The 12,500-nt window shown below is 43.1% G+C and overlaps 1 protein-coding gene across 3 annotated transcripts in view; it reads right to left on the reverse strand.

Annotated features, from left to right (window-relative positions):
• The window catches only part of LOC139373885 (FH1/FH2 domain-containing protein 3-like), a 59,712-nt gene that overhangs the window by 11,960 nt on the left and 35,252 nt on the right, over positions 1 to 12,500 (reverse strand). For all 3 annotated transcript variants that reach the window (XR_011627622.1, XR_011627621.1, XM_071114982.1), the window contains exons 7-9: positions 10,183 to 10,341; positions 1,941 to 2,123; positions 33 to 152 (exon numbers count right to left, since the gene is read on the reverse strand). Coding sequence is in view for 1 of the 3 variants with exons in the window: in XM_071114982.1 (XP_070971083.1) it covers positions 33 to 152; positions 1,941 to 2,123; positions 10,183 to 10,341 (462 nt within the window). In the remaining 2 variants the exon portion in view is untranslated. The remainder of the gene's footprint in view (positions 1 to 32; positions 153 to 1,940; positions 2,124 to 10,182; positions 10,342 to 12,500) is intronic.

Here is a 12,500-nt window from a genome sequence, read left to right on the forward strand (position 1 = left end):
TGTGTGTGTGTGTGTGCGTCAGAGAGACTCACATTGGTGCCGTTGAGGAAGTTTCCTATAGCAAGCAGCGTAGACAGGATGTAGCGCAGAGTCTTGTTCTTCTCCAGCTGCTCCATCCCTTCCTTCACATCCTGCAGCGGCTCTGCCACTTCCTACACACACACACACACACACACACACACACACACACACACACACACACACACACACACACACACACACACACACACACACACACACACACACACACACACACACACACACACACACACACACACACACACACACACACACACACACACACACACACACAAAGCAACTGAATGAAGGCGTTTCATGATGACAGTGTTTCGTTATTAGAGACTGTGTCTGTCAGGAACAGGTGCACTGACTGACTCACCGCTGTGATCCATCTGTGGTTGTTTACGGTCACATAAAGGTGGTTAAAAGGTTCGTGTCCCCGGTCAGACTGTTTTGGTAACTATCAACCATGGTTCTGATTACCTTGGCCCATTTGTTACCTCACGGTATGTTACGTTCTCCTCCAAGTGTGAATGTGTGCGTGTGTTTGCTTCCTGTGGAAGGCTGTAAACTTTACAGAACTATATAAAAGACACAGCATCCTGTGGAAGTCTGTAAACTTTATAGAACTATATTAAAAACACAGCATCCTGTGGAAGTCTGTAAACTTTACAGAACTATATAAAAGACACAGCATCCTGTGGAAGTCTGTAAACTTTACAGAACTATATAAAAGACACAGCATCCCGTGGAAGTCTGTAAACTTTACAGAACTATATAAAAGACACAGCATCCTGTGGAAGGCTGTAAACTTTACAGAACTATATAAAAGACACAGCATCCTGTGGAAGGCTGTAAACTTTACAGAACTATATAAAAGACACAGCATCCCGTGGAAGGCTGTAAACTTTACAGAACTATATAAAAGACACAGCATCCTGTGGAAGGCTGTAAACTTTACAGAACTATATAAAAGACACAGCATCCTGTGGAAGGCTGTAAACTTTACATAACTATATAAAAGACACAGCATCCTGTGGAAGGCTGTAAACTTTACATAACTATATAAAAGACACAGCATCCTGTGGAAGGCTGTAAACTTTACATAACTATATAAAAGACACAGCATCCTGTGGAAGGCTGTAAACTTAAGTAGTGCACTATATAGGGAACAGGGTGCCATTTGGGATGCATTATCTGTTGTTGTCTTTGTTTGACCGAACTGTCTCTGAGACCTTGTTTCATAATGGCCTCTGTCTCTCTGAGACCTTGTCTCATAATGGCCTCTGTCTCTCTGAGGACCTTGTCTCACAATGTTCTCATTCTCTATGTCTGCCAGAGACGACCTTGTCTCATAATGGCCTCTGTCTCTCTGTCTGCCAGAGACGACCTTGTCTCATAATGGCCTCTGTCTCTCTGTCTGCCAGAGACGACCTTGTTTCATAATGGCCTCTGTCTCTCTGTCTGCCAGAGACGACCTTGTTTCATAATGGCCTCTGTCTCTCTGTCTGCCAGAGACGACCTTGTCTCATAATGGCCTCTGTCTCTCTGAGGACATTGTCTCACAATGTTCTCATTCTCTCTGTCTGCCAGAGACGACCTTGTCTCATAATGGCCTCTGTCTCTCTGTCTGCCAGAGACGACCTTGTCTCATAATGGCCTCTGTCTCTCTGTCTGCCAGAGACGACCTTGTTTCATAATGGCCTCTGTCTCTCTGTCTGCCAGAGACGACCTTGTTTCATAATGGCCTCTGTCTCTCTGTCTGCCAGAGACGACCTTGTCTCATAATGGCCTCTGTCTCTCTGTCTGCCAGAGACGACCTTGTCTCATAATGGCCTCTGTCTCTCTGTCTGCCAGAGACGACCTTGTTTCATAATGGCCTCAGTCTCTCCTTGTCTCATAACGGTCCACACACCCACCTTCTCTGTAGCCTCGTAGTCCATCTTGAAGGCCCAGAGCTGTAGTCTGGCTGACAGTTCGCTGATGGAGGATAGGGTGAGGAGGAACTGTTCTGCTGAGCCCAGGGGGACGTCCGGGTTGGCCAGCTGAGCTTCCTGTATCTTCTGCTTCTCCTCCTCCGAAGGGATCATCGTCAAGATTTTCTACAGGGGGGGGCAGAGGGCCATGATAGGAAAGGGGAGGGGAAAGGTAACTTCCTTCATACTGGACACAGACACATAAAAATGGTATCCACAAGTTAATCTGTAGGTAGTAGTTGTTGGATTGTAGATGCAACAGTTTTTATAAAAACATTTTAAAAATCCATCGCTCTCATGTGCACATTTCCGCCCATTAAGATACAAAGATGTGCTACCTTTTTGTAGTATTTCTGACAATGCTAAACTAACTATTTTTTTTCACCCAAATCTCAGAGTTCTATCAACCCGGGCCAACAACTTGGTTGCTCAACAACTCAACAACACAAACAGCTCGCTGCCTGTACCAGCCAGACAGCAGCCAGCAATGAAGTGGCTGCTGATAAGAAGTGGTTGAGGACAAGCCTAAGCTACTATAGATAGCTAGCTATATGTTTGTACTCAAGCTGAGGTTAATCAATAAATGAAAACAGATAATTGCCCAACATGAAAAATAAGTTGCTTGTTATTTGTGAGCTGCATGTTGATTTGATTTGATTAGCTAACATTAAATAGCTAGCTAACCAGCAGCTGTAACATTAGCTAACTAGCAAATGTAATATTATACCACAGATGAATAAGTTACCAGTCAGATGAGAACTAATATTGGCTAGCTAGCTAACCAACAAGCGAGGAAAGCTAGATAGCTATATTTTGCCAAGGAATGTTTTTTTTATTTTTATATATAAGGCTGAAGTAATCTGTGTAAACAAACAAATAAGCTAGTGAACGCCCTTGCCTGCTATAGCCAATTAGCTAGCCAACAAGCTAGCCAGTACCAACTCAATGTTGACAATAACTTACATCCCACATTCTAACACAAAGCATAGGTAGCTAGCTAGCACTACAGACAGACTGTTCAAAAATCTAAACATCCAAAACAAAGCCGTTTAACCTTAGCTAACGTTACAGCACTTATCTTACATATTAATTCAATACACTCCCTCCTCTTAAAATGCAATTATCTTATTGTCATTAGAATCCACTTTTGTGCTGACTGATCAAGACAAGTGTCAAGTCAATTTTCAGTGTGTTCTCGAAAGAATCCAAATTTGCCATCCACATAGTGTAAGCAGCACATTGCTTGCTAGCGCAACCAAACATGTGCACAGTTGAAAGAAAATGCCATGCTTGCTAACTTGGGTAGAGCTAACGCAATAAGTAAACTAACTTGTATAAATTAGACTGTTTTATCAACACATGAACTGTTTTGAACTATTTTAAACATATTTTTTTAACCAAACAGGAGAAATAAACGTTCAATCATTACTGAGTGAAATTAACAACAAAAAACATCGTGCAACGAAAACTTCCTGTCACCCTCAGACTGTTAATGTGTTTATAACAAGGGTTAATGTGTTTATAACAAGGGTTGATGTGTTTATAACAAGGGTTAAGGTGTTTATAACAAGGGTTGATGTGTTTATAACAAGGGTTGATGTGTTTATAACAAGGGTTAATGTGTTTATAACAAGGGTTAATGTGTTTATAACAAGGGTTAATGTGTTTATAACAAGGGTTGATGTGTTTATAACAAGGGTTAATGTGTTTATAACAAGGGTTAATGTGTTAATAACAAGGGTTGATGTGGAACCGCTAACTGAAGGTCCTGCTTTTTGCTTCTCAGAACGTACATTTTGATCATTGCCTTTAGTGAGTCGTTTTGACACAGTGCTTATTGCAAATAGTAGGTGGATCTTAAAAGATCCTTTTGGGTTGGTCGAGCGGCAGGCAAGTGTCAGTGAGTGTGACGGTGTGTACTACTGCGTTTGTCGTGCAAGAACGGAGGAGAGACCAGCTCTCAGACTCTCTAGGAAGAAAGAGGTCGTTGCCCTCATCCGTGAGAGTGGTGGATTGTCGGTCATGTGCCTGTCACGGGAGAAATGCAAGCCGGTAAACGAATTCTGTCAATTCAAAGTGCACTCAGTACACATGGTACTACACTCTATCAATACTTCACATTTATGTTCTGTTCCACATCTGTGAGCACTTCCCACCTGTCGTCATATTTATAAACGAGGACATGTGTGCTCTTTCACTGCAGATGGAAAGTTTACTTAGGACAATTTGTGGCTGAAGTTTTGTGTTCTACGTTTTAGAAGATCCAATTTCAGATTTGTAAATTTATCTATTTTTGTGTTATGCATCTAATGACTGTATTTTTACTAACTTGTATAAATTAGACTGTTTTATCAACACATGAACTGTTTTGAACTATTTTAAAAATATTTTTTTAACCAAACATGAGAAATAAATGTTCAATCATTACTGAGTGAAATTAACAACAATAAACATTGTGCAACGAAAACTTCCTGTCATCCTCAGACTGTTAATGTGTTTATAACAAGGGTTAATGTGTTTATAACAAGGGTTAATGTGTTTATAACAAGGGTTAATGTGTTTATAACAAGGGTTAATGTGTTTATAACAAGGGTTGTTATAACAAGGGTTAATGTGTTTATAACAAGGGTTAATGTGTTTATAACAAGGGTTAATGTGTTTATAACAAGGGTTAATGTGTTTATAACAAGGGTTAATGTGTTTATAACAAGGGTTGATGTGTTTATAACAAGGGTTGATGTGTTTATAACAAGGGTTAATGTGTTTATAACAAGGGTTGATGTGGAACCGCTAACTGAAGGTCCTGGTTTTTGCTTCTCAGAACGCACATTTTGATCGGATTGCCTCTGTCTCTCTGTCATTGGTCTGCAGTTTGTCATTTGCTACATTGTATCAGGGAGTTATCAAAATGCTTTTGACGATTCACAGGGTTAGGCAGGCTTTTCAGTACAAGTCCAGTGCTACCACACCTGATTCTACTACCACACCTGATTCTACTACCACACCTGATTCTACTACCACACCTGATTCTACTACCACACCTGATTCTACTACCACACCTGATTCTACTACCCCACCTGATTCTACTACCACACCTGATTCTACTACCACACCTGATTCTACTGCCACACCTGATTCTACTACCACACCTGATTCTACTGCCACACCTGATTCTACTACTCAGCTGTTCTTCCATGAATAGTCCAGTGCTACCACACCTGATTCTACTACTCAGCTGTTCTTCCATGAATAGTTCAGTGCTACCACAACTGATTCTACTACTCAGCTGTTCATCGAGACCATGAATAGTCCAGCGCTACCACACCTGATTCTACTACTCAGCTGTTCTTCCATGAATAGTCCAGTGCTACCACACCTGATTCTAATACTCAGCTGTTCTTCCATGAATAGTCCAGTGCTACCACACCTGATTATACTACCACACCTGATTCTACTACTCAGCTGTTCATCCATGAATAGTACAGTGCTACCACACCTGATTCTACTACTCAGCTGTTCTTCCATGAATAGTCCAGTGCTACCACACCTGATTCTACTACTCAGCTGTTCTTCCATGAATAGTCCAGTGCTACCACACCTGACTCTACTACTCAGCTGTTCTTCCATTAATAGTCCAGTGCTACCACACCTGATTCTACTACTCAGCTGTTCTTCCATGAATAGTCCAGTGCTACAACACCTGATTCTACTACTCAGCTGTTGTTCCATGAATAGTCCAGTGCTAACACACCTGATTCTACTACTCAGCTGTTCTTCCATGAATAGTACAGTGCTACCACACCTGATTCTAATACTCAGCTGTTCTTCCATGAATAGTCCAGTGCTACCACACCTGATTATACTACTCAGCTGTTCATCCATGAATAGCACAGTGCTACCACACCTGATTCTAATACTCAGCTGTTCTTCCATGAATAGTCCAGTAATACCACACCTGATTCTACTACTCAGCTGTTCATCCATGAATAGTACAGTGCTACCACACCTGATTCTACTACTCAGCTGTTCTTCCGTGAATAGTCCAGTGCTACCACACCTGATTCTACTACTCAGCTGTTCATCGAGACCATGAATAGTCCAGTGCTACCACACCTGATTCTACTACTCAGCTGTTCTTCCATGAATAGTCCAGTGCTACCACACCTGATTCTAATACTCAGCTGTTCTTCCATGAATAGTCCAGTACTACCACACCTGATTCTACTACTCAGCTGTTCATCCATGAATAGTACAGTGCTACCACACCTGATTCTACTACTCAGCTGTTCTTCCATGAATAGTCCAGTGCTACCACACCTGATTATACTACCACACCTGATTCTACTACTCAGCTGTTCATCCATGAAAAGTACAGTGCTACCACACCTGATTCTACTACTCAGCTGTTCTTCCATGAATAGTACAGTGCTACCACACCTGATTCTAATACTCAGCTGTTCTTCCATGAATAGTCCAGTGCTACCACACCTGATTCTACTACTCAGCTGTTCTTCCATGAATAGTCCAGTGCTACCACACCTGATTCTACTACTCAGCTGTTCTTCCATTAATAGTCCAGTGCTACCACACCTGATTCTACTACTCAGCTGTTCTTCCATGAATAGTCCAGTGCTACAACACCTGATTATACTACTCAGCTGTTGTTCCATGAATAGTCCAGTGCTAACACACCTGATTCTACTACTCAGCTGTTCTTCCATGAATAGTACAGTGCTACCACACCTGATTCTAATACTCAGCTGTTCTTCCATGAATAGTCCAGTGCTACCACACCTGATTCTACTACTCAGCTGTTCATCCATGAATAGTACAGTGCTACCACACCTGATTCTAATACTCAGCTGTTCTTCCATGAATAGTCCAGTGCTACCACACCTGATTCTAATACTCAGCTGTTCTTCCATGAATAGTCCAGTACTACCACACCTGATTCTACTACTCAGCTGTTCATCCATGAATAGTACAGTGCTACCACACCTGATTCTACTACTCAGCTGTTCTTCCGTGAATAGTCCAGTGCTACCACACCTGATTCTACTACTCAGCTGTTCATCGAGACCATGAATAGTCCAGTGCTACCACACCTGATTCTAATACTCAGCTGTTCTTTCATGAATAGTCCAGTGCTACCACACCTGATTCTACTACTGAGCTGTTCATCCATGAATAGTACAGTGCTACCACACCTGATTCTACTACTCAGCTGTTCTTCCATGAATAGTCCAGTGCTACCACACCTGATTCTACTACTCAGCTGTTCTTCAAGACCATGAATAGTCCAGCGCTACCACACCTGATTCTACTACTCAGCTGTTCTTCCATGAATAGTCCAGTGTTACCACACCTGATTCTACTACTCAGCTGTTCTTCCATGAATAGTCCAGTGCTACCAAACCTGATTCTACTACTCAGCTGTTCTTCCATGAATAGTCCAGTGCTACCACACCTGATTATACTACTCAGCTGTTCTTCCATGAATAGTCCAGCGCTACCACACCTGATTCTACTACTCAGCTGTTCTTCCATGAATAGTCCAGTGTTACAACACCTGATTCTACTACTCAGCTGTTCATCCATGAATAGTACAGTGCTACCACATCTGATTCTACTACTCAGCTGTTCATCCATGAATAGTCCAGTGCTACCACACCTGATTCTACTGCCACACCTGATTCTACTACCACACCTGATTCTACTACTCAGCTGTTCTTCCATGAATAGCCCAGTACTACCACACCTGATTCTACTACTCAGCTGTTCTTCCATGAATAGCCCAGTACTACCACACCTGATTCTACTACTCAGCTGTTCTTCCATGAATAACCCAGTGCTACCACACCTGATTCTACTACTCAGCTGTTCTTCCATGAATAGTCCAGTGCTACCACACCTGATTCTACTACTCAGCTGATAACCTCTACCAAGGTTATCCAGCACCACAACACCTATTCCACCCATGCTCTACCAAGGTTTTACAGCACCACAACACCTATTCCACCCAAGCTCTACCAAGGTTTTACAGCACCACAACACCTATTCCAGCCATGCTCTACCAAGGTTATCCAGCACCACAACACCTATTCCACTCATGCTCTACCAAGGTTTTACAGCACCACAACACCTATTCCACCCAAGCTCTACCAAGGTTATCCAGCACCACAACACCTATTCCACCCATGCTCTACCAAGGTTTTACAGCACCACAACACCTATTCCACCCATGCTCTACCAAGGTTTTACAGCACCACAACACCTATTCCACCCACGCTCTACCAAGGTTTTACAGCACCACAACACCTATTCCACCCAAGCTCTACCAAGGTTTTACAGCACCACAACACCTATTCCACCCATGCTCTACCAAGGTTATCCAGCACCACAACACCTATTCCACCCATGCTCTACCAAGGTTTTACAGCACCACAACACCTATTCCACCCAAGCTCTACCAAGGTTATCCAGCACCACAACACCTATTCCACCCATGCTCTACCAAGGTTTTACAGCACCACAACACCTATTCCACCCATGCTCTACCAAGGTTTTACAGCACCACAACACCTATTCCACCCATGCTCTACCAAGGTTATCCAGCACCACAACACCTATTCCACCCATGCTCTACCAAGGTTATCCAACACCACAAGACCTATTCCACCCACGCTATACCAAGGTTATCCAGCACCACAACACCTATTCCACCCACATTCTACCAAGGTTATCCAGCACCACAACACCTATTCCACCCACGCTCTACCAAGGTTATCCAGCACCACAACACCTATTCCACCCACGCTCTACCAAGGTTATCCAGCACCACAACACCTATTCCACCCACATTCTACCAAGGTTATCCAGCACCACAACACCTATTCCACCCACGCTCTACCAAGGTTATCCAGCACCACAACACCTATTCCACCCACGCTCTACCAAGGTTATCCAGCACCACAACACCTATTCCACCCACGCTCTACCAAGGTTATCCAGTACCACAACACCTATTCCACCCACGCTCTACCAAGGTTATCCAGCACCACAACACCTATTCCACCCACGCTCTACCAAGGTTATCCAGCACAACAACACCTATTCCACCCACGCTCTGCCAAGTTTTTACAGCACCACAACACCTATTCCACCCATACTCTACCAAGGTTTTACAGCACCACAACACCTATTCCACCCATGCTCTACCAAGGTTATCCAGCACCACAACACCTATTCCACTCATGCTCTACCAAGGTTATACAGCACCACAACACCTATTCCACCCATGCTCTACCAAGGTTATCCAGCACCACAACACCTATTCCACCCATGCTCTACCAAGTTTTTACAGCACCACAACACCTATTCCACCCACGCTCTACCAAGGTTATCCAGCACCACAACACCTATTCCACCCACGCTCTACCAAGGTTTTACAGCACCACAACACCTATTCCACCCATGCTCTACCAAGGTTATCCAGCACCACAACACCTATTCCACCCATGCTCTACCAAGGTTATCCAGCACCACAACACCTATTCCACCCATGCTCTACCAAGGTTATCCAGCACCACAACACCTATTCCACTGTTGTAAAACCTTGGTAGAGCATGAGTGGAATAGGTGTTGTCGTGCTGTAAAACCTTGGTAGAGCGTGGGTGGAAGAGGCATTGCGGTGCTGGAAAACCTTGGTAGAGCATGGGTGGAATAGGTGTTGTGGTGCTGGATAACCTTGGTAGAGCATGGGTGGAATAGGCATTGTGGTGCTCATGGGAATTTCCTTTATTTTTCAGCTTCAGACCAATGCCTACTTCTGACTTAAAACGTTGTTTTTTCCCAGTACAAGACCAGTTCTACCACACCTGATTCTACTACCACACCTGATTCTACTACCACACCTGATTCTACTACCACACCTGATTCTACTACCACACCTGATTCTACTACCACACCTGATTCTACTACCACACCTGATTCTACTACCACACCTGATTCTACTACTCACGATCCCGATGAACAGCTGAGGTCTTTAATTGCATTATACCTCATCATCATCATCATCATCATCTCTCACCTCGATGCATCATCATCATCATCATCTCTCACCTCGATGCCTCATCATCATCATCATCTCTCACCTCGATGCCTCATCATCATCATCATCTCTCACCTCGATGCCCTCCTTGTTGAGTGCGTACTCATCAAAGTTGAGAATGGCGGTCTTGATGGTGCGAGGAGGAGGCAGGACGGTCAGTCCGATGTTGATGGCGTTACTCCTCTTGGAGTCCAGAACGATGACCTCCTGGCGTTTACCGTCCGCTGCCGTTTTCTGATGGAACAAAAAAAGGACAGACAGACAGACAGACAGACAGACACAGGTTACTGAGAGGTCACGTAATCTGTTTTCTGATGGAACAACAAACAGACAGACAGACAGACAGACAGACAAACAGACAGACAGACAGACAGACAGACAGACAGACAGACAGGTTACTGAGAGGTCACATAATCTGTTTTCTGATGGAACAACAAACAGACAGACAGACAGACAGACAGACAGACAGACAGACAGACAGACAGACAGACAGACAGACAGACAGACAGACAGACAGACAGAGAGGTCACATAATCTGTTTTCTGATGGAACGACAAACAGACAGACAGACAGACAGACAGACAGACAGACACTTTGTGACCCTCTGCTGATGTAAGAAGGGATCAATCAACTTGATTGATTGACTGACTGGATACAAGTAGTGTACAAGACTCATTCTCTACATACATACTCATGGAGTCTATTATATTCTCTCTGTCTCTCTCTATCTTGATCGCAAATCAATTGAATTCAAGGGTCTTTATTGACATGGGAAACATATGTTTACATCGCCAAAGCAAGTGAAATAGATAATAAACAAAAGTGAAATAAACAATAAAAGGTGAACAGTAAATAAGTTACAAAGGAAAAGAGACATTTCAGAAAGGGGAAAATAAATAAGCATAAATATAGGTTGTATTTACAGTGGTGTTTGTTCTTCACTGGTTGCCCCTTTTCTTGTGGCAACAGGTCACAAATCTTGCTGCTGTGATGGCACACTGTGGAATTTCACCCAGTAGATATGGGAGTTTTTCAAAATTGGATTTGTTTTCAAATTCTTTGTTGGTCTGTGTAATCTGAGGGAAATATGTCTCTCTAATATGGTCATACATTGGGCAGGAGGTTAGGAAGTGCAGCTCAGTTTCCACCTCATTTTGTGGGCAGTGAGCACATAGCCTGTCTTCTCTTGAGAGCCATGTCTGCCTACGGCGGCATATGCTCACTGAGTCTGTGCATAGTCAAAGCTTTCCTTAAGTTTGGGTCAGTCACAGTGGTCAGGTTTTCTGCCACTGTGTACTCTCTGTTCAGGGCCAAATAACATTCTAGTTTGTTAATTAATTAGTTAATGTGTCAAGTAATTATCTTTTTGTTTTCTCATGATTTGGTTGGGTCTAATTGTGCTGCTGTCCTGGGGCTCTGTAGGGTGTGTTTGTGTTTGTGAACAGAGCCCCAGGACCAGCTTGCTTAGAGGACTCTTCTCCAGGTTCATCTCTCTGTAGGTGATGGTTTTGTTATCGAAGGTTTGGGAAACGCTTCCTTTTAGGTGGTTGTAGAATTTAGTGTATATTTTCTGGATTTTTTTAAATTAGCGTGTATCTGCTTGCATTATTTGGTGTTCTACGTTGTACACAGAGGATCTTTTTTTTTTGCAGAATTCTGCATGCAGAGTCTCAATTTGGTGTTTGTCCTATTTTGTGAATTCTTTGTTGGTGACCGCAGACCTCACAACCATGAAGGGCAATGGGTTCTTTAACTGATTGAAGTATTTTTAACGATATCCTAATTGGAATATCAAATTTGATGTCCCTTTTGATGCCGTAGAAGGCTTTTCTTTCCTGGTCTCTTAGATCACAGCATTGTGGAAGTCACCTGTGGTGTTAAACTTGTGGAGCTGATGTTTAGGCCAAGGTATGTATCGCTTTTTGTGTGCTCTAGGGCAACAGTGTCTAGATGGAATTTGTATTTGTGGTCCTGGCGACTGGACCTTTTTTGGAACACCATTATTTTGGTCTTACTGAGATTTACTGTCAGGGCCCAGGTCTGACAGAGTCTGTGCAGAAGATCTAGATGCTGCTGTAGGCCCTCCTTGGTTGGGGACAGAAGCACCAGATCATCAGCAAACAGTAGACAATTGATTTCAGATTGTAGTAGGGTGAGGCCGGGTGTTGTAGACTATTAGAGTGCCTTCACCTGCATACTTGTTCTTGTGTACATTAATCGTATAATATCGTATATTTTCCACCCAACACCACTTTTCATCAAATTGTATAGCAGGCCCTCTTGTCAACAGCTATTTGGAAATCAACAAAGAATGAGAAGACATTGCTTTTGTTTTGTTTGTTTGTCAATACGCGTGTGTAGAGTGTATACGTGGTCTGTCGTGTGATATTTTG

Source organism: Oncorhynchus clarkii, chromosome 18, assembly GCF_045791955.1.
Source record: "Oncorhynchus clarkii lewisi isolate Uvic-CL-2024 chromosome 18, UVic_Ocla_1.0, whole genome shotgun sequence".
NCBI lineage: Eukaryota > Metazoa > Chordata > Actinopteri > Salmoniformes > Salmonidae > Oncorhynchus > Oncorhynchus clarkii.